This window comes from Trachemys scripta, chromosome 4 (genome assembly GCF_013100865.1).
Source record: "Trachemys scripta elegans isolate TJP31775 chromosome 4, CAS_Tse_1.0, whole genome shotgun sequence".
Classification (NCBI taxonomy): domain Eukaryota; kingdom Metazoa; phylum Chordata; order Testudines; family Emydidae; genus Trachemys; species Trachemys scripta.
In genome coordinates this window covers 31,234,144-31,256,247 of record NC_048301.1, presented here as the reverse complement: position 1 = coordinate 31,256,247, position 22,104 = coordinate 31,234,144, and the positions used below count along the sequence as shown (strand labels likewise).

The 22,104-nt window shown below is 43.8% G+C and overlaps 1 protein-coding gene across 5 annotated transcripts in view; it reads right to left on the bottom strand.

The window, feature by feature from the left end:
• Positions 1-22,104, bottom strand: part of TTC7B (tetratricopeptide repeat domain 7B) — a 315,699-nt gene that overhangs the window by 276,294 nt on the left and 17,301 nt on the right. For 4 of the 5 annotated variants that reach the window (XM_034768134.1, XM_034768135.1, XM_034768136.1 and 1 more), the window contains exons 2-3: positions 9,507-9,661; positions 7,901-8,069 (exon numbers count right to left, since the gene is read on the bottom strand). In XM_034768134.1, coding sequence (XP_034624025.1) covers positions 7,901-8,069; positions 9,507-9,661 — 324 coding nt within the window. Of the gene's footprint in view, positions 1-7,900; positions 8,070-9,506; positions 9,662-22,104 lie in introns of those variants that run through there. The other variant, XM_034768138.1, reaches the window with a different exon arrangement.

Sequence of the window (22,104 nt, the reverse complement as noted above, 5' to 3'; positions counted from 1 at the left end):
ATGTATCTCCTCAGTTAGAGATAAAAGCAGTACTATGATCTAAGTTCCACGTTTACTGGAGGGTTAAGAGGAATGAATATCCCTTCATTATGTAACAATGATTTTCAGACTCTCTTTGCAAATGCAATGCAGCCCGCAGATGATTTTTGTTCACTAGTTTGATGACAGGCTTATTCTAAATTGAGCTCTGTGGGGGTGTGAAGACACTGAATCTTCAAGTTTGAGAGAAAGAAAGAAGAAGCTAAGATTTTTCTGATACAGGCTATTGTATTTAAATACTTTTTAATGAACTTTTGCACTGTGTTTTGATAACAACCAATTTGGCGGAGACTGCTTTCAGACACTTGCTCTATGAAAACTCATGCAGGAGCTTCCTTTTTCTTTTAAGGAATGTAGAGTCTTATTTTACAGTGACAAATTATGGTACATTTCATATTACTTAGTCCCTAGGTTCCTTGGGTTAAGAATTGTCTTCCTTGGTGTTCTACAGAGCACTGACACCACTTTGGGTGCTCCACAAGCAAATATGAAAAACAGAATTTCTTCCATTATTAACTTGGCTTTTTAAGCGCCAACACAAATATCAGTCTACCCTCCCTCAGAAACACTACCCCCAAGCAAGTGCTGAGCTTCCACTGCATTCCCCCATACATTCAAGTTTTCAACCATCACACATCAAATTCTAACTGCACAACTCAGCTCCAAGTTCTTTTTAATCTAATTTAATTTTGATTCAAACACCAAATGGACATTCATCATTTTCGTAGGCTTTTCTGTAGCTGATATCACTATCCTAGGCACTAAGAAAATAATGTCTTTAATATCCTTGTCCCAACCTACATTCCTATTATCCCTGAACCTCCAGTTCAACCAGAAACACACATTCTAATAAACCCACAAAAGCCAACAGCACCAACCAATCTGACCACCCAACCAACCAAAGCTTTTCTTCTAAAGTTAGGGACCCCAGATCTCTATGCACATCTTTTTAGATGAAGGGAGACTCTACTAACTCTCAGGGCAAGAATGGTCTTCATAAAGGCTTCCGGGCCCTTTCCTCCATCATTATAAGAATGGAAAATTTCTTACTGATAATTTCCTTTCTGCTAGCAGCATCTCCCATAATGCTGGACATCTGGGTTGCTCTCCCATCTCTCCGCACTCAGAGGTGTATCAGCATTTTAGTGGTCCGGCCACACCCCTTCTGCTCCTGCTTGCTGTCTGATGAGCTATTCCCAAGCTGTAAAACTTGCATAACATCATTAACAAATATTCCAGAGATAATGAAAAAATATGTACATTAGACCAGGAAGACCATCATCTGGTAATGATTCCACTTAATACCTGACCCTAGACTCATGAGTCATCAAGTGGGTAGAACGGTTAGAGATGCTGCTAGCAGAAAGAAAATTATCAGTACGAATTTTCTGTTCTGCAGCCCAGCATTTCCCACAATTCTGGTTGACTGGGAAGTAGGCAGCAGTGAACAAATGTAGGATTGCTTCCTGGCATGGGGGGAAGAACGCGCACTGTCCTGACTGTTTATGTAGAACATAGCCGTCGTATTGTCCGTGAGGACTGAAATAGATTTGCCTGTCAAGTGAAGTAGAAATGCCTGGCATGCTAGACATGCTGCCCTGAGTTCCCTGACATTGATGTGAGGGAGAGCTCTTGGATCCAAAGGCCTTGGGTTCGAATGGGTCCTAAGTGGGCTCCCCAACCGAGGGCTGATGCGTTGCATACCAGGGACAGGGATGGGTGAGGCCTTGAAAAGGGTACCCCTGCACATACCATGTGACTGTCCAGCCACAATTGCAGTGAGTCTAGGACATGGGCCAGTACCATGAGAACTGAGTCCAGGTGATGGCAAGAGGGAGAGTAGACCATGGCTAGCCAGGTTTGCAGAGGTCTGAGTTGTAGCCTTGTTTGTTGCACTACGTATGTGCACGATACCATGTAGCCCAGGAGGCTCAGGCATTTGCTCATGTGGTCGTGATCGGATGACTTCAGAGAGATTGTTATCAGGGATGCAATAGCGAGGAACTAGTCATTTGGAAGCGGAGCTCTCACTTGCACCAAGTCAAGTACTGACACTATGAACTCTATCTTTTGGACTGGGATCAGGGTGGACTTCTGAAAGTTCAACAGAAGGCCCAACGCATTGAAGGTTGATTGAATGAGACAGATGTCTGCCTCAACTCAAGCTCAGGACCAGCCCTTTATCAGCCAGTCATGGAGGTATGGAAATACGTGAATGTCCCTTTTCCTTAGTCAGGCTGCTACTACTGCCATATATTTTGTGAAAACCTCCGGGGCAGCCGGCAAGCCAAACAGGAGCACCATGAATTATTAGTGACTTTGGTTCATTACAAACCTTAGGAAACATCTGTGACCAGGGAAGATTGAAATGTGGAAGTAAGCGTCCTTTAGATTGAGGGTGGCATGCCAATTCCCAGGATCCAGCAAAGGGATGATGGAGGCCAAAGAGAACATGCGGAATTTCAGGTTCTTGAGATATCAGTTGAGACTGTGGAGGTCTAAAATGGGTCTGAGACCACACACACACACCTCTTGATTTTCAGGATTAGGAAGTAGGGGGACTAGAACCCCCTTCCTCTCAAATGGGAGGGCACTTGCTCCATGCCTCTCACCCGAAGAAGGGATTGGACTTCTTGTTCCAACAGGAGCTTGTGAGAAGTGTCACTGAAGAGGGATGGAGGGAGGAAAGGAGGGGCAAGGTGGAGTGGATAGGAATTGGAAGGCGTAACCCAGTTCTATGGTTTTGAGGACCCATTGGTCTGAAGTAATCTGGGTCCAGGCATCCAAGAAATGGGAAAGGTGATTGGAAAACAATTGGGTAGCTGGATCCGATGTAGAAGGGATTGATATATCAAGCTCAATCATCTTGTCAAAATGAGTGCTTTGACAATCCAGGATGCCTGGAGTCAGACTGTGTAGGGCCTGGTGAGGATGACTGGGGAGGGGGCCTGCGCCTAAACTTCTGTTCCTTCTCCTCTGTTGGTCCTGCCTGGCTATCTAAAAAAAGTAATGGCTTGGCTGCTGCAGACCGTATTGCTTCTTTGCACCTGCCGGTATGCAGAGCCCCAGGAATTTCAAAGTCACGTTGGAGTCTTGGAGGTCATGCAGTCTAGGATCCATCTGCTCTGAGAAGATCCCTCAAATGGGAGGTCCTGGATGGTCTGTTATACCTCCTGAGGGAGCTCTGAGGATTGCAATCAGGAACTCCTATGCATTGTCACCGCAGTCGCCATTGATCCAGCCATAGAGACAGTGGCATCCAGGGTTGCTTGCAGGGAGGCAGATACAGTTTTCCCTTCCTCAGTTAGGGATGAAAACTCCTTTCTGGAGTCCTGGGGGAGAAAATCCTTGAATTTAATCAAGAATTGCCACATGTTGAAGTCATAGCACCCCAGCAGGGCCTGCTGGTTTGCTATACAAAGTTGCAGGCCCCCTGAAGAGTAAGTGTTGCACCCAAAGAGGTTTAGCTTTTTAAGGTCCTTTGACTTGGGCGTAGAGCTTGGCTGTCCCTGGAGGGCTCCCTCATTGGCCACCGCAACCACCCATGATCCGAAGGGCAGGAGGGGTGCGTGAAGAGGAACTTGTACCCCTGGGCTGGAACAAAGTATTTATGCTCTGAGTGTTTCACCATCAGTGGAAGTGAGGGGGGGGGTATGCCAGAGGCTTTAATAGGGTCCATGATGGAATCGTGCAGCAGCAGAACCACTCTGGATGGGCCCACTGGCGACAGAATATCCAGAAGGCCATGCATCACCTCCTTAACCACTTCTGCTTGGACCCCTAGATTTGAGGCTACCCATTTTAGTAGGTCCTGGTATGCCTTATGGTCATTTGGAGGTGGAGATATCCCGTGTACCACTGTGGCCTTATCCGGCGAGGATGAGGAGGAGGCTAAAGCATGATGGGGAGCCTCAATTGGTGCCTCACTGTCCGCAGGAGCCTACAGGGCTTCTTGGGGTTCAGTACCTTGTTCGTTACAGGAATCTGGTTCCAGGGTATCCCTGCGCAGTACTCTAGTGTCCGAAACAACCAAATAAGAGCATCTCAAAGAGGTCCCTTGTGGTTGGGGAAACCCACAAGGGTTCCAAAAGGGCCACTGCATGGTGGTTGGGCCCCACGGGTACAGTGGCCAGGCACCCAGAGGTCCCAACGAACTCGACGTTGTAATGGAGTGGGAATAGCGTGGGGAGCAGCAGGGTCAGCTGCTTTGGCAGGGGGAGTACACTTCTGTGTCCAAATTTGATGAGGAGGAAGAGGTGCATTGTGGAGACCAGAGGATGCCGTGCCACTGGGTGCCAGTGAAGGCCGACAAGAGGACCTTGAGACCGTCAGAGACAGTTTCCCCTTGGACAGCTGACACAGTGCTGGATGAGGCACTGGCATCGATTTCCTGTTGCTTGGGGGCATTGGCAGTGCCGAGCCCTGACCCTCTGGGAAGCTTGGTACCGGGAGGGTTAGAAGATACCTTGCAGCCGCCAAGGCTTTGGGGGGATCAACAGGACCACAAACTGCCGGGTACAATGGTCTTGAGTGGCCATCGTAGGACACTGCAGTGCCAGGGCTGGGGGCACCTGGAGGTGGGGCATCAGGGATGAAGAGTGGCCCAAACATGGGTCTCACGATCTCCCTGTCTCCTTTGTCTTTTGGCACTGAAGAACGGCTCTTCTCCTGGTGCTTGCGATGTTTCTTCTTAGGCCACTCTTCAAGATCATGATTGGTGCCGAGTGGCCCTTGTTGATGGAGGAGTGCTCTGCAGCAAAGTGTTCGGCGCCAAGTCCGAACCTGACTCCAAGGCTGGTCTTAAGACTGCCTCCATGAGGAGGAGCTTCAAACGAGCAGCGCGGTCCTTCTGGGTCCAGGGCTTGAACGCTACAAATTTGGCAGCGGTCCTTCCTATGAGCTTCCCTTAACATGTGAGATAGTTCAAGTGTGGGTCGCTCAAAGGCATAGATTTTCTGCACAACAGACAAGGCTTAAACCCCAGTGACCAAGGCATGCCTCAGCACTGGGACGAAGGACAACTCTGCTATTTAAGAGTGGAGGCATCCAAACTATCTAACACCATCAAAACTGCACTAACTACTAAAAACTACGAGCACTACCTACGTTAAAAGGTTAGAAAAACCACCGAGAGAGGAGAGTGTCTAAGCAATGAGAGGTTCCAGCAACAATCATGGGCGGTAAGAAGGAATTGAAGGAAGGCAGGGTCGGCAAGGCCCCTTATACCAGCACTATGAGCGCGCAACACCAGAGGACACTAGAGCCAATCCAACGGATGCCATTAAGGGGAAAATTTCCAGCAGATGTGCTCAGGGCGCACATAGAATGGACACATGCATGCACTTGAAGAAGAACATGTAAGCCCTGAAGCTAACTGCAATAAGGCAACTGTCCCCCAGTGATCTGCCTCCCTTGTGAAGTATTTTGGCCTCTGTGTTCATATGATTCACAAACATGTTGGCTGAAGGGAAGCCAAGCATCTGAACAATGAGATAGAAAAACTGCTAATTCAGGTACCACTCAGAATGGTTGACCCTGAGCCTGCTGCGCCAGTCTGCCTTTTGGTTCAGGTCCCCCTTGATGTGGATCACTTTGAGGGAAAGAAGGAATGGTTCTACCCAGCTCACTATTTCTGCTGTTTCTGCGTGTAGTGCCCAACTCCTTGTTCCCCCTTGGCTGTTTAAATATGCAATCACAGCCTTATTGTTTGATTGAATCAGGATGCGGTTTCCCAGGGCTGGAACTTTCACAGAGCTAACTTGACCAATCTTAGCTGTAGGAGATTTATGTTCCAAGCCTTTTTCTTCTTGCTCCAGAGGCCCTACGCTGTTTGGGGCTCCAAGTGAGCTCCCCAGACCTGTTTGCAAGAACTAAAGGATCTGGAAGGCAGATAAGGGAGCCTTTACAAACATTATCATGGGCTGACAACCACTGCAAAGAGTTCAATACCTATGTTGGAACCCATACTTGATCTTTCATGTGTTCCAGCGAGTGGTCCCAGACGTTTTGTATGAAGTCCTGAAGACTTCTGATGTGTGATTGTACCCATGGAGTGATCCCTATGCATGACACCAGGAATCCTAGCAGTTGGAAGCATAGCGCTATGGTAGGCTTCCTGTGGCTCTGAAGCATGAAAATAAATTCCTGGATGAAACCTAGAGAACTTTTCTTGGCACTGGTGAAGAAACTGTGCACCTGGAGAAGCACTGCACTGTGAAGAAAAGTTAAAATAGAGTAAGGACAGGCACAAAAGAAACTGCCACTGTTTGCTGCCTCAGAGGCAGAGAAAACTGACAGCAAGCAGGAGCAGAGGGGATGTGGCCAGACCCTGCAGCTCCAAAAAGGTGATCTGCCTCTGTGAGCTGGAGAGAGAGAGGAGGAGGAGAGCAGTCCAGGCATCTAGAATTGTGGGAGATGCTGGGCTGCAGAAAAGGGAGGGGAGCCAAGAGAAGCAGTTGATGGCTTCACTGTTATATTTTTGATTTGCTGAGTATCCAACATATGTTTCTAGATTTCTTTTAAAAAGTACATTAAGAATATCCTCAATTTCCTACCACTTCCTTTAATCTAAGTATTGCAATGATTTAGGAAGTATATTTTTCTCTCTTCTAGGAATCAAGGCTGCTATTTTCCTCACCTTTGTCTACAGTACACCTGATACTAGTCAGCACTCAGCAGGGAACTGAGTTGGTGGAAAACAGTCAGCCTTTTCCGAGACAAATGTTAGAAAAATTCTTTGATCGGTTGTCAGCAAATGCAACTGAGCCATCTCCTGAAAGACAGCAAACATAACTTATGACACTGTGCACTCATCCAGCCATAACAAGAAATTTTAAATGCATTCCAAAAGCCAAGTCTAATACACCAGTCAAGCAAAAACATCCAGACATAGTGAATTCCATAAACTATGCCACATAAACTGCCGCATTCTCAAAACACTGACACAGCTACAGGCTATGTGTACGTAGCTCATAAAAGACGCCTCTAAACTGAAGTGGCACTGCCATCCTTAGACACAACACAAGCATTACAACTTTCACTGATATGATACCACTCAGATAGGAAAATTAAGACAAATCATTTGAATTTTTGGATACATTTGTAAAAAAATCCACACCAGTACACACCCAAAATAAAATCCCACAGAAGAAAACCTTCCCATTCATACCAGTTATTTTATTTAATAATTACTGTGATTATTATTATTATGGAACTGCCTGGCCAAGTGTAGTTGATAAAAAGCCAACTTGATTACTGATCTAACCGCAGCAGGCTGTGTGTGAAAGATCTAAGCAAATAAAAGTGACTGACTCCACAAAGGAAACAGTGAAACTAACTATACACAAAGAGCTGTCAAATGCACTAAGTAAACTGAGGGGGAAATAAAGACAAATATTTTCTTTTCTCTAATGCCTTTTAATTATAGTAATAGCAGGTGCTACGTTTTAACTACAGGAAATAAAAATTTCAGACATAAATGTAACGTTTAGGTTGAGGGTGCAATTTTAACATTTGAATCTGTGCTGAAAAACTACTAATGCATATTTGCCAGAAGGGGGTTTAACAGTTAAAATATAAACACTTAACAAATGTGTTTTGGATGGGTGGATGGAGGGGGAAGGCCTAGAACAGAAATGTTGACAGAAATAACAGTCCTACCAACCTAGCATGTATTTAAATTAATCTAAAGGGATGCACGTTTCTTTCAGATAGTTCTAAGGCACCCATCACTTTGCTATCTAAGCTCAGTATCAACTGATATAGTATGAACAAATTTTCCTTCATTCAAAAATAATAAAAGTAGAAATATTTCATTTGAAAGAATCAACCACAATAAATAAATAGAGATGAGCAATCTTACCTTTAGTAGAATATGCTTCAGCAATCATCCTCAGCCTATAAGGAGGCACAGCAACAAGATGCAAGTCATCAACTTCAACCCTGGCATAAGTGTTAAGAGCTTCTTTGTAATCACCTTCCACATAGTTTAACTTGGCCATAATTAAGTTGGCTTCTTGTAAGAATTCTGGCTAGAAAAAAGAGGAATAAAGAAACTATTTTTTTCTGAGGCAAAACACTTTAAAAATGACAAAGTTATCTGCACCCCTGTAATTTCCACCATATTCTGGAAGCCTTTCCAGCAGATTTTTCATTCCCAGATTACAGTTTATTATTTTTATTCTGTAGTTAAATTTTCAGATAATATTTGGGAGGCTATTACAGGAAAACACATATTGAGTCCCTCACCAAGCTACAGAACAGTGATTTTATTCTTACCAGTCATTTTTACGCTTGGAAATATATATTTCATATCTGCATTATGTAAGCATCCTTGAATCTGTATTAGGATTAGGATCCTAGCACGCCAGGTGGTGTACAAACATTTAAGATGACACACCCTTGCCACCCAGGAAGTTTAAAATTTAACATGACAACCAATACATGAAGATAGGAGTAGGAGATGATGAATTATAAATTTATCGCTGTTTTTTTAAGTTTAGTAATTATGCACTGGCTTTCCCCAACTGCTCCTCAGCCTAGTCATTTTAATTTGGTTGATTTCTTGTAAGTGGAGAGGAGGGTCTTGAAAAAGAATTCACATGAAGAGAGGTCAGTACCCTCACAGATCAGTTTAAGGAGGGCATGGAAGAAATCTCAAAGATGGCTGTGGAAGATATATATATAAGATATAACCACAAATAGGGTGTTGAAATAGCATAATTGGTGGGACAAAGGGGAAGAGGGAGACACAGTAATATGCAGTAGTGGATAAGTATGGAGAGAGAGCATTGTGAAGTGCTTTGAAGGAGAGGACATATATATTTCACATCCAACAGCAAGCATTATAGTTTGATGATGAATATCTAAAGGTGGGCCAGAATAGGCTCCAAGCAGAATCGAGGATAAAGACGTCTTGTATGGTTTTCCTCAAAACATGGAACAAATCTGCTGTTTCACTACAGTGCTGAATATTTACATTGATTTTGTTTTCTTCATAGAAGGGGATCTTTATTGGGGTAGGAGTGCTGAAAGACTATTTCAGTAATGTTTGTGAGACACTTTGACATAACCAAATGCAAGGTACTATGGGAATGCAAAGTGTTGTTATTCCTTGAAATGCATTATCTGTGTCAAGTATCATGTCACTGTGAAAATAAGCTGTTCACCAGACATCTTGAAAATTCTTTTGAATTTTTAAACATCCCTGGGGTCAACAGCTTTCTTTTAAATGTTATCTTTCAATATTAGAATGAAAAAAATTGTCTGAACAAAATTCCATAAGCAAATTAAAGGGATCAAATCCCAAAATACTGAAGATATTCTGGAAGTAATAAAATTGCTTAACAAGAACACTGTAACCAGAGAATTATCTGAGCTCTCAGAAGCTCTCATAAAGCTTTTTTTCTCAATTAACTTCCAACTATATCCTTAATTTTCTAACCCCTCCTCCAGACTTATGTGAATACCTTTAGGTTTCCTCTGTCAAGTGCTGCAGTGAGATGTTTCTTGACCTCGGTCAGCTTTGGCCGGGGACCCCGGGGACTAGTGCCCTGTTTAAAAGGATTTTCCTTCAAAAACTGTTCTAGTTTGGACTCCCCAAGGAGAAGTTCTGCCATGTCATCTATAAAGAGAAAAAACAGCGTCAAAGGGAAAAAGACTTCACAACAGTAATAGCCATTCTATCCAGCTGATATTTCACACAGATTACAGAGGAAGCATACAGCAGTGGAGGTAATTATTTTTAGGTCTGGACTTTAAATGCAGAACTCATTGTAGAGACACATTAAGGGCCAGTGACCCAGATTTAACTCGGCGTTATAAAAGTGGTGTTTATTATTTGATTTTTCAATTTATCATTTAAATACTTATAGCATTATAGGAGCACTATAGCATTATAGTCACAGAGATTAAGGCAAATCTATTTCCCATTAATTGGGATCTAATACTCTATGACCTTTTGGTTTTTTAAATCAAAAACCATTGACAAGAGGTGCAGCTCTCAGGGCTTTCCGAATATGGGTAAACTCAGCATTTGATGAATTTCTGGCAGTAGTGAATTCCAGAGGCAAGCACCTGCTACCTACCAAGAATGCCCTACCCCATCTCACAAACATCATACCTGCAATAGCTAGATTAAGATATCTACCTGAATACAGATTATGTGGCAGCTCAGAGAAGATGTCCCTCAGGATTTCCTGGTCAATTAGGGCATTACAGATGGTGACCAGCTACTTGAATTTTATCTGGAAGTTAACCAGCAGCCAGCACTAGCACTTCCATCTTGGAAAACTGACTGTCATCCAGTTTCCCATTTTTGCCAGACCTTGGAAAAACAAGGCAATGGCTCAATCTGGGTCTGATAAAAAGGTGACAAAGCTATCAAACATCAGGAGGTTGAGAACACTGTAACCCTTATCAGCTTCCCAAGTGCCTTCACCTACACGTTAAACAAAACAGGTAATAAGACTGGGCTTTGTGATTCTAAGCAGATTCCTTCCACTGTGCCAGGTCTCACAAACATATCAACAGCACCTTATGTTTGACATTATTAAGACTGCTAAAAGATCTAGCTAGATTAGCACATCTGACCTGTATACACTGAAATTATGAAGTCAGAGTGAGTAATGCTGTTTCTGTATCATATCCTGATCTTAAATGTGACAGGCAGATGTCTAAAGGACAAAACGATGCCAGATACCATTTCATTTGGCCTGACAGAAGCAGCACCAACTCTGGACAATCTTTCAATCCATCTCTCAACGATGTACATTTCCCATTTCAAAACAGAAAAAAAATAGTAATTTTGCTCAATATGTATCCAAATAATTTCAATAAAGATAAAAATCTTCCTCTTACTGATTTGTAGAGCACCCAGCCTATCAAAAATAAGTCAGTGCTGAGTTGCCAGCTCTTATCAACTCTTGTCCTGAATATTCACCAATGTATTGAATTATATATACTAGCAGGCAAGCGCCACTGTTCTGTAGGCATCAGCAATATGGGGAAATGGCTTGAGTTAGAACTATTCCTGTGTTGAAACCTATACATGCCTTTGTCAAAAGGCAAACAGACATTTGATCATTTTACTCCTAGAACAGTGAGCCCAAAGTTCTCAGAAGAAGTGTTTTCATTTCATAGTGTCAGTGACACTAGAGTTAGTTTAGGTTTAGTTAGTTAGACTAACAAGCCAAACTAGAGTTGTGAAATAAATGCCAATATTTTCCACTTACATATTTTTAAAAATAGGCTAGAGAGGGCTTTCAATACAATGTACTCATTGAAGCTCTTATAACCAACCTAATCACCTTATGCACTGAATTTGATAACCTTGAATTAAATGTTTCAACTCTTAAATAAACCTCGAATGAAAGGGTCTCATAGCAAAGACGATCTTTTGATTTAGTAAAAGACAAGGAACCCATTGTTAACTGCTGCAGGAAACCAGCAGGTTAAGGACGCTTTTAGTATTTGCTTCATCACTCATAAGGACTGAGCATTTTTATGAAATTCACAAGACTAAATCATGCTTACAAAGTACTTCTTGTGTTTACAAAGCAAGGAAATCTTTCCCAGTGGTATGAGTTTTTCTACAATTATCAAGATATTTTAAACTGTGACTTCAATAGCTGCAATTTGTAATCAAAAAGGTCATTACAGCTTTTTAAGGGTAGACTCTCAAAATTAGGACATCAGTTACAAAGTCTGAAGCAGATTCTAATACTTTACAGGTAAATTTTTATTGTACAGTATCTGAAGAAATAAAGATATGTCAGACCAATATGCTCCCAAACATTACGCAGTGCTGACACTTGCCCCTTTCCTGAAAGGGGCAACTTCACTAGCACTGCACATTTTGAAGGAATTTAAGTGAAACTGCAACAAACTCATTTAACTGTAACAGTCTGCTCAGAAGGAAAGAATAGAAAATAATAGCATAAGGGATGATTCGATGCTGAAAATGAGAAAAAGAGGACAAGCCATATAGCAACAGCAAGTGGAAGAAAGTAATCTTGTATCATTGATCCAATCAATATTTTACAGATAATGATTCATACCATAGGCATTCCAGCACAAAGTAATTTGCATCAATACCAATAGGCCTGCTGCAAGTGCTGATATGACAGAGAACATACACTGAAATGTATAAAAATTACAATACAATAAGTCACCATTTTCAAAGGTACCAGAACTCTAGAATGAAGGCATATTTTAAAAATACTTGATATGGTATGGTACCTTTTCACTTCGCTATAGGCAGCTAATTATGTATTTTCTATTTTTCTTCAAACATGGCTTAAACTGTAATGGATTAAAAAAGTGCAAACAGTTTGAATCTAACGAAGGACACTACTCACAAAATACTTGGGATACAAAAGAAGAGATCTATATCTAAAGTTATAGGGCATACTTCATCCCCATGGATACATCCTCATTTCAAATTTCATTGAAATGAGCATTCCAATATCAATTTGAAAACCAGGTAACAGAATCGGACATTATAAAGGCACAAGACATCGTGTTTAGAGGTTTCCTCAGTAGTGATGTACTTTCCCTCTGTAACTGCCCCATCCAAATGGAGGTCAGACATGGTAAACTGTGTAGACACTAAAAAATAGCTTTGAGGGCACAGTAATGCTATTCAATGTATCTCACTTTCACTCAAAGGCCAATGTGAGGAATTTTACAAGAAGTATGTAAAAATTTCTTCTTGAGCAAGATCAACAGTCAGCCACAAGCTTACAATAAAACTGCACTTCAAACATGTTCACAGGCCCCCAGGATTCTGTCACCTGCATTTCAGAGGAAAGATTACTGAGGGTATGTCAACACTGCAATTAAACACCCACGGCTGACCCATATGCAGGGCTCGGACTATGGGGCTATAAAATTGTGATGTACACCTTTGGGGCTCAAGCTCAGGGACCCTGTGAGGGGGTAGGGGGCAGGCTATTTTTTAATCAATGAGCTGGAAGTAAACAAAATTACTGCTAATAAAATTTGCAGGTGACACAAACACTGGTGGAGAGGTAAATAATGAGGAGGACAGGTCAATCACAGAGAACAATCTGGACCGTTTGGTAAGCTGGGCCCCTTAAAACAAAATACACTTTAATACAGGCACATGCTATCAGGCACTGCCTCCAATAATTAGGCCTAATGGCTGCAGCATGGGTCACGGCGAGGCATAGGTTTGGGTCTGGGCCAAGGGTGGCCCTGAAAGTGAGATCTGGGGGCAGGACAGGACCGAGATCAGAGTCTGTAGACAAACCAGGATCAGAACCGTAGCCAGAGGCCAGGTGCAGAACAGAAGTCGAATCTGGGAGGTCAGAGTCCAAAGACAAGACAACCTGATACCGAAGTCGGAGTTCATATATGCACCAAAGGTCAAAACCAGATAGAGTCTGAGGCTTTGGGGGTGTGACATGAGGGAGGCTGTACCTCAAAGTAGCACTCTGTAACCTCCATAATCATCATTTGTATATGGTTGTGATATTTCTTCCAAACCATGTCTTGTAAGCTATTATATTAAAAATCATGATTGCTGAAACTCACTGTTCTGTTAAAATATGTACATCGTTATTGTGTATGAAGTTATGAGATTCTGCTATATGGCTGTTATTGAAATATGTTGCAAGTCTGGGTGATGCCCACAGCCAGCTCTCCAGGGACAACAAAGGAGGTGACCCACACCCAGGCAGGCGTTAAACAACTATCACCAACCATGGACCAGCAGAGGAATTGTAAACAAGAGATTTACAATTCAATAAGAGACAGTTGCGCAAGCACCACACAATAGGGACTGCTCAACTCTGACTCAGCAAAGCCCACCAGGACATCTGGGCCATTGTTTTTCCAGGGACATGAATTGAGAGTATAAAGTAAGGGACAGTGACATCATGAGACCACCTCCTCCACCTACTCTGAAGGCAACAAGGACACTGGGAAGACAAGGACTTGGAACTCTGGGGGGAGGGATAGCTCAGCGGTTTGAGCATTGGCCTGCTAAACCCAGGGCTGCGAGTTCAATCCTTGAGCGGGCCACTTCAGGATCAGGGGCAAAATCAGTACTTGTTCCTGCTAGTGAAGGCAGGGGGCTGGACTCGATGACCTTTCAGGGTCCCTTCCAGTTCTATGAGATAGGTATATCTCCATATATTAACTGGGGAGATTGGTCCCAGGCTGAGAAGGGAATTCAAACTGTGTATTGAGAACTGTAACCTGCCTGCAACATCCAATGGAGTGAGAAAAACTGTTTGATTCAAATCTTACTGAGAATAATGAAGTTTAGGATTTAGAATGAGTATTAGGTAACTATCTCTGACCTTTATGCCTACCACTTATAATCACTTTAAATCTATCTTTCTGTAATTAATAAACTTCATTTAATGTTTTCTCTTTACCAGTGAGTTTGTCTAAGCGTTTGGGAAAAAGACAGTTACCTTTTCTGTAACTGGTGTTCTTCAAGATGTGCTGCTCACGTCCATTCCATATTTCGTGTGTCTGCTCGCCATATGCACCAGTGCTGGAAGCTTTTCTCTCAGTGGTATCCGTAGGGGACCAGCTCTGGAACCCTCTGGAGTGGCGCGCACATGCCTCAGTATAAGGGGTGCCGCCGGCTCCCCCAAAGCTCATTTCCTTCTTGCTGGAAACTCCGACAGTGGGGAAGGAGGGCGGGTCATGGAATGGACATGAGCAACACATCTCTGTTAGGGTTCCCTCCCCACTTTGAACTTTAGGGTACAGATGTGGGGACCCGCATGAAAGGCACCCTAAGCTTATTTCTACCAGCTTAGGTTAAAAACTTTTCCAAAGCACAAATTCTTCCTTGTCCTTGGACAGTATACTGCCACCACCAAGTGAGTTAGACAAAGATTTTGGAAAAGGACCACTTGGAGTTCCTGTTTTCCCCAAATATCCCCCCAAACCCCTTCATGCCCTTTCCTTGGAAGGCTTGAGAGTAACCAAGGTGAGCACAGACCAGACCCTTGGGTTTTTGGGACACTAAAAACCCAGAGTCTTAAAATCAGAACTTTTATTATAAGGAAAAAATGTAAAAGAACACCTCTGTAAAATTAGAATGGAAGGTAAATTTACAGGGTAATAAGAGTTAAAACACAGAGGATTCCCCTCTAGGCAAAACTTTAAAGTTACAAAAAACCAGGAATAAACCTCCCTCTTAGCATAGGGAAAATTTACAAGCTAAAACAAAAGATACTCTAACGTATTTCCTTACTATTACTTAATATTTTTGTAATATTAGATGTATTATTTCAGTAGGAGCTGGATTACTTGCTTGGTCTCTCCCTTTGTTTCCCGAGAGAACACCCACAGAGCACAAAACAAAGCCTTCTCTCCCCCCTTCTCCCAGATTTGAAAGTATTCCCCCCGCCCCCATTGGTCCTTCTGGTCAGGTGCCAACCAGGTTATCTGAGCTTCTGAACCCTTTACAGTTAAAGGAGGGATTTTATGCTACTCATAGCTGTATGTTTATGACAATCTCTAAGAACACCAGTAAGGGAAAAGGTAACTGTCTTTTCTTCTTCAAGTGCTTGCTCGTGTCCATTCCATATTAGGTGACTCCCAAGCAGTACAAATGGAGGCGGGTAGGAGTTCATGGACATGTAGATTGTAGCACAGCTCTGGCGAACCCAGCATCATCTCTGGTCTGCTGAGTGACGGCATAATGCGCCATGAATATGAACAGAAGACCATGTTGCGACTGTGCAAATGTTCTGGATGGGAATGTGTGCCAGGAAGGCCGCCAAGGACTCTTGGACTCTGGTCGAATGGACCCTCATGATCGGTGGCAGTGGGACCTGTGCCAGCTCGTAACAGGTCCAGATGTAGGAGGTGATCCAGTTGGAAATCGTCTGCGAGGACACCGGAAGGCCCTTCATCCTGTCTGCTGTCACGATAAAGAGCTGGGTCGACCTGCGGAAGGGCTTGGTATGCTCCAGGTAAAAAAACAGGTCACATCTGACATTCGGGGAGTGCAGCCTCCTTTCCTCACTAGTGGTGTGTGGTTTGGGACAAAACACCGGGAGGAAGATGTCCTGGTTGACATGGAAGGAAGACAACACTTTCCGCAGAAAAGTCAGATGGGGTCGCAGTTGAATTTTGTCCTTGCAGAACACCGTATACGGCGGCTCCGACGTCAGGGCTTTAATCTCTGACATCGTCTTGCCGATGTTACCACCACAAGGAAAGCGACCTTCCATGATAGGTGGGAAAGGGAGCAGGAGCCCAAAGGCTCAAAGGGCAGGCCCATGAGCCTAGAAAGAACTAAGTTAAGGTCCCATTGCAGGATAGGGGCCTGGACCGGCGGGAAGAGCCTCTCGAGGCCTCTCAGGAATCTGATCGACATGTCGTGTGAGAACACCATCTGACCTTGAATGAGCGGGTGGAATGTGGAAAGGGCCACAAGGTGCACCCTGATGGAAGAGAGGGCCAGTATCTGGTTCTTAAGATGAAGCAGGTAATCTAAAATAGATTGTAAGGAGGAGCACAACGGAGAGATGCTATGCTCAGACACCCAATAGGAGAACCTTGTCCACTTGGCCAGGTAGGTAGCTCTGGTGGAAGGCTTCCACCTTTCATGGAGGACTTGTTGGACCTCGTTAGAGCAGGCCTGCTCTTCTGAGTTCAACCATGCAGTATCCATGCCATGAGATGGAGAGAGGTGAGGCTGGATTGGAGGAGATGCCCATGATCTTGCGAAATCAGATCCAGTTGGTCAGGAAGGGGTCAGAAAGCGGTCACTGCTAGGTCCATCAGCGTGCCGAACCAATGTTGGCACAGCCACGCCGGGGCAATAAGGATGACTTGGGCCTTGTCTCTCTTGATCTTCGACAGGACTCTGATGATAAGCGGGATGGGTGGGAATGCGTACATCAGACCCCCCAACCATGACAGGAAGAAGGCGTCTGAGAGAAAGTCCTCGGCCAGACCCGGCAGGGAACAGTACTGATGACATTTCTTGTTCTGTCTGATGGCGAACAGGTCCACTTGGGGAATTCTCCACCTCTAGAAGAGCGTTCAGGCTACTTCCGGATGGAGCGTCCACTCGTGGTGAGAGAAAAAGGACCTGCTGAGGCGATCTGCCAGTGCATTCCTGACACCAGGGAGGTGGCAGGCCTCCAGGTGGAGGGCGTGCTTGATGCAGAAATCCCACAATCGGAGAGCCTCTTGACAGAGAGACGACGAGCGTGCTCCCCCTTGCCTGTTGATGTAGAACATCGAGGCCGTATTGTCCATAAACTGTCTCACCACTTTGCCTGACAGATGCAGTGGGAAGACCCCGCAGGGCAAACATACCACTCTGAACTCCTTGACATTTATGTGCAACGTCATTTCCTCTGGGGACCACGTCCCGTGTCTGTAGCTTGTCTAGATGCACTCCCCAGATGATGGCCGAAGCGTCCGATACCAGTTTGACCGACTGGCGCGGGCTGTCAAATGAAACTCCTTCCAGGAGGGCCTTGGGGTCGGTCCACCATTGCAGGGAGAAAAGTATCACTGGTGGGACAGAAAGGATCTTGTGCAGGTAATCTCTGGACTGGAAATAAACTGTCGCCAGCCACTGCTGCAAGGGTCGCATTCTGAAACCTTGCATGGTGGACGACATACATACATGCTGCCATGTGGCCCAGCAGATGCAGACATACCCGGACCATGGTTAGAGAGAACCCAGAGACCCCCCCGCAATGAGGTCCATCATTGTCTGGAACCAATCCTGTGGCAGGAAAGCTCTGGCACAGGTGGAGTCGAGCACCGCTCCGATTAATTCTATCCTTTGCACCAGATAGAATGTTGACTTCTTGTCGTTCACCAACAGGCCCAGGGATCGGCACGTGACCTGTAGCACTGCAATGTCCCATTGGACTTAAGACCTGGAGCGGCCTTTGTCAGACAGTCATCGAGATACAGGTATATTTGAATGCCCTGATGCCTGAGGTAAGCTGCTACCACCAACATGCACTTGGTAAACACCCTAGGTGCTGTCGCTAGGCCGAAAGGGAGGACCACAAACTGGCAATAGTCCAATCCCACCATGAAGCGCAGGAAGCATCTGTGTCCTTGGACGATTGCTATATGACACTACATATCCTTCAAGTCGAGTCTTGAAGGCATGCCAGTCTTCTGGATCCAGGGAGAATATGATGGAGGCCAGGGAAACCAAGAGCAACTTCAACTTCTTTAAGTATTTGTTGAGGTCTCGCAGGTCCAGGATGGGTCTTAGACCGCCTTTGGGATTAGAAAGTACCAGGAATAGAATTCCTTGTTCCTATACTCACAAGGAACTTCCTCCACTGCTACCAGCTGCAGCAGGCCCTTCACCTCCTGCGCGAGGAGACTTTTGTGAGAAGGATCCCTGAAGAGGAACGGGTGGCGGGGGGGGGAGAGCTAGAAAGAAACTGGAGGGTATAGCCCTGGGCCACTGTGCTGAGGACCCAGGGGACTATGCAGGGAGGAAAAAAGAAAGGCGGTTTGAGAAACACAGGGAGGATGGATCCAAGGTCCAGTCTGATAGGTCGCCCTGGGGCACACCCTCAAAACGCCCGCTTGCAACCCTGCCTGTTGCAGGAGGTGCCTGATTGGATAGAGGGCGGAGGTTAGTGGCTCTGGCAACGTTTGTAGCCTCTGCTCTTCTTATGAGCCATCTTCTGCATGGGTTAGCTCCCTTGACCTCTGGCTATTGCGGCTTGAACCGCTTATGGGCCAGACCCAGGACATAGAGCCCTGGGTTTTCAATGTAATACAGGAGCCCTTCAACCTGTGAAATGTATTGTCTGTCTGCTCAGCAAACAGTGCCTGGATGACCAAGGCCATGGTGCATGCCGCTGAATCCACCGCGTCCGAGGCTACTTGCAGGGCCACAGCCTTGCCCTCATCGAAGATCGCCCAGAACTCCTTCCTGGTATCCTCGGGAAGCGAATCCCCAAACAAGGCCATGGCTTATCACATACCGAAGTCATATCAGCCAAGGAGGGCTTGATTTTTTTAATTTAAATCAGATACATTACAGCTCAAAGATATCTCATCATGGAATAAGGATTATAAATTCTAATTCTATAGTATGAGACAATGCATTTATGTATAATGTTTAAGAAAAGTTTTGTAAATGAGTTCCAATAGTTCATGGATTAGGGACCCAATCTTAGGGGTTTCCAGGGGCTTCTATACAGATTATTTAGGTTAATCTTTCTATTTATCCAATGGGATTCAGTGCTCAGTCTAGAAGATACCATCAGAGATGCTTAGTTTTGCAGTTCTCAAACTGTGGATTTGTGTCTCCAGAAATAACATGCTTGTTAACAGCAAAAATGGTTTTAAATAAACAAATTAATAATATATTGAGGTGAGAAATAACAGACCTCAACCCTATTGTCCCTCTGCAAATTTGTGTACACAGAGTCAATCCCTTACCACTCTCTAAAAGTGCAACGTTTCAAAAAGTTCAATGAATAGAAGATTGTTGGGGGTGGAATAGATCTGGACAAGAAGAAATCTGGAGATAAAGGTGAGAAGGGAGGGACAGGCAGTAGAAACAAAAGGGAAATTATTTGAGCAGCATAGTCCAGAAGTCTTGAGGTCTTTCTGAGTGTAGCCTTCATTGATTTAAGATCTACCATCCCATTCTCTCACTAGAAGGGAAAACCTATAATGGCAGCAGGCTGTAAAAGAGACCCAGTTTGGGAATATTTTAATGAAGTTCCTCTCCCTGTGGGCAAGACAGGCATGCGTGCAAATTCAAAGAGTGCAATAAAGAAATGCAAGGCCTGGTTGCCCGAATGAAACAACATCATGAGACGTGTTCCTTCTCAGGAGGAAGCAGCGTTGAAGATGATGAAAGGAACGTGTCCGAACATGCAGGATCTTAAGGTTGGTAAACTTTTTTATTTCATACTTTTCTTAAGGACTGCCTGTCTTCCTTCTGGACTATTCTCAAATTCTCATGTTTGAGCAAAAAATATAGTTGTTACTCTATGGTACTATCATTTTACATGCAGTTGTGATTAAAAAAAAATGGCTGAAATAGGCAGATCTTCCTTTTACAATTTCACCTTTAAAGTAGTACTGAGTGCCAGTGAATGCAATGAGTAATACTAAATGAGCAGTATGGTATTAATAATTAAATAACTGCATTGACTTATTTTGTTTAGGAGAATCCATCCTCAACATACAGGATTCTGAAAACTATCCACCTTCAAGATCACCATCATTTTCTATAGTTTCCGAGTTATCTGCCAATGATAGTGTTTCAGTCACATCATATATGTCACATAGCCACAGTATATCACCTGTAGCAAAAAGAAAAAAAAAATTCAATCATCCAGAACAATCATAAATAAGTTTGTGATAAGAACCAGCAGATTACACAAAGAGATAATTGATGAAAAAATTGCCTGGTTTGTTTATGCAACAATCTCTCCTTTCCACATGACTGAGAACCCACACTTCATAAACATGGTTCAGCCATTAAGGGTACGTCTTCATTTATCAAGACACGATATATCGATCCCCGAACGTGCTCACCGTCGACTCCGGAACTCAACCAGAGCGAGCAACGGTAGCACAGTCGAGGGGGGATCCGCGGTCATCGATCCTGTGCCGTGTGGACCCCAGGTAATTCGATCCAAGATACTTCGACTTCAGCTACTCTATTCGCGTAGCTGAAGTTGCCTATCTTGGATCGATCCCCCCGCCCCACAGTGTAGACCAGCCCTCAGACCAGGATACAGTCCACCCAACAGAACAGATGTCACAGGCAAATTGCTGGATAAAGTGTATGAAAGAGAAACTGAGCAGTGTGCAAAAGGTCTAGAGGGTAAAATTGTTAACCTGAGTCTCGATGGATGGAGCAATGTCCACAATGATCCTGTTGTATGTGCTTGTGTGACAGCAGAAGGGGGGAATGTTTTCCTTACAGAAACAACTGATACATCAAGAAATGCACACACCGCAGAATACTTACAAGAAGTAGCAGTAAAAGCCATAACAAACTGTGGGAAAAAAATTAAAATGTCTAGTACGCAACTTGGTCACAGACAATGCTGCAACTGTATCAAAGATGAGAAGAAATTATTTAGAAGAGAGTCCCCAAGCTAACAACATATGGTTGCAGTGCTCATTTGATGCACCTCCTAGCCAAAGACTTCAGTGTTCCAGATATAAAGGCTAATGTTGAAATTGCAAAATACTTCCCTAACAACCACTTTGCAGCAACTGCTCTGAAAAAAGTGGGAGGAACGAAGCTAACTCTCCGACAAGACGTGCGATGGAACTCAATAGTGGACTGTTTTGAGCACTATATCAAGAACTGACCTAATTGGATGACAGTTTGTGAACAAAATAATGAAAAAAATAGATGGCACTGTCACAGCCAAAGTTCTCAACATTGGGCTTAAGAGAAATGTTAAACATATGCTGAGTTTCCTGAAGCCTATTTCTGTAGCCTGGAACAAAATGCAGGAAAACAGCTGTTTTATTGCTGATGCTGTTGAAATTTGGAAGGAACTTAGTGAGATCTTAAAAAGAGAATATGCGACGACAGAGTTAATTTACAAGCATTAAAAAAAACGAATGGGACAAGCACTATCTGCAGCTCATTTTCTTTCAAATAATCTCAATACTCGGTACTCAATACTCAATACAGGGTCAAACCTTAACTGCTGAAGAAAAGAAGTTGGCTATGACATGGACATCCAGCAATCATCCCTCCATAATGCCAACTATAATAAACTTCAGACCTAAGAGTGAACCATTCAAGAAAGATATGTTTGCTGATGATGTTTTAAAGAAAGTCACACCTGTGAACTGGTGGAAGTCACTTAAGCACTTGGATTCAGAGATTGTTGAAGTGATAATCTCACTTAACAGCAGTAGCTTCTTCTGCCAGTGTAGAAAGAATATTTTCTTCCTTTGGACTAATTCATTCCAAATTGAGAAATCATTTCGGACCTGAAAAACCAGGAAAGCTTGTTTTTCTTTTTTAGATTATGAATAAACAGGAAAATGAAGGTGAAAATGACTGAGTTAGCTGCAGAAGCCAATATTTTAAGT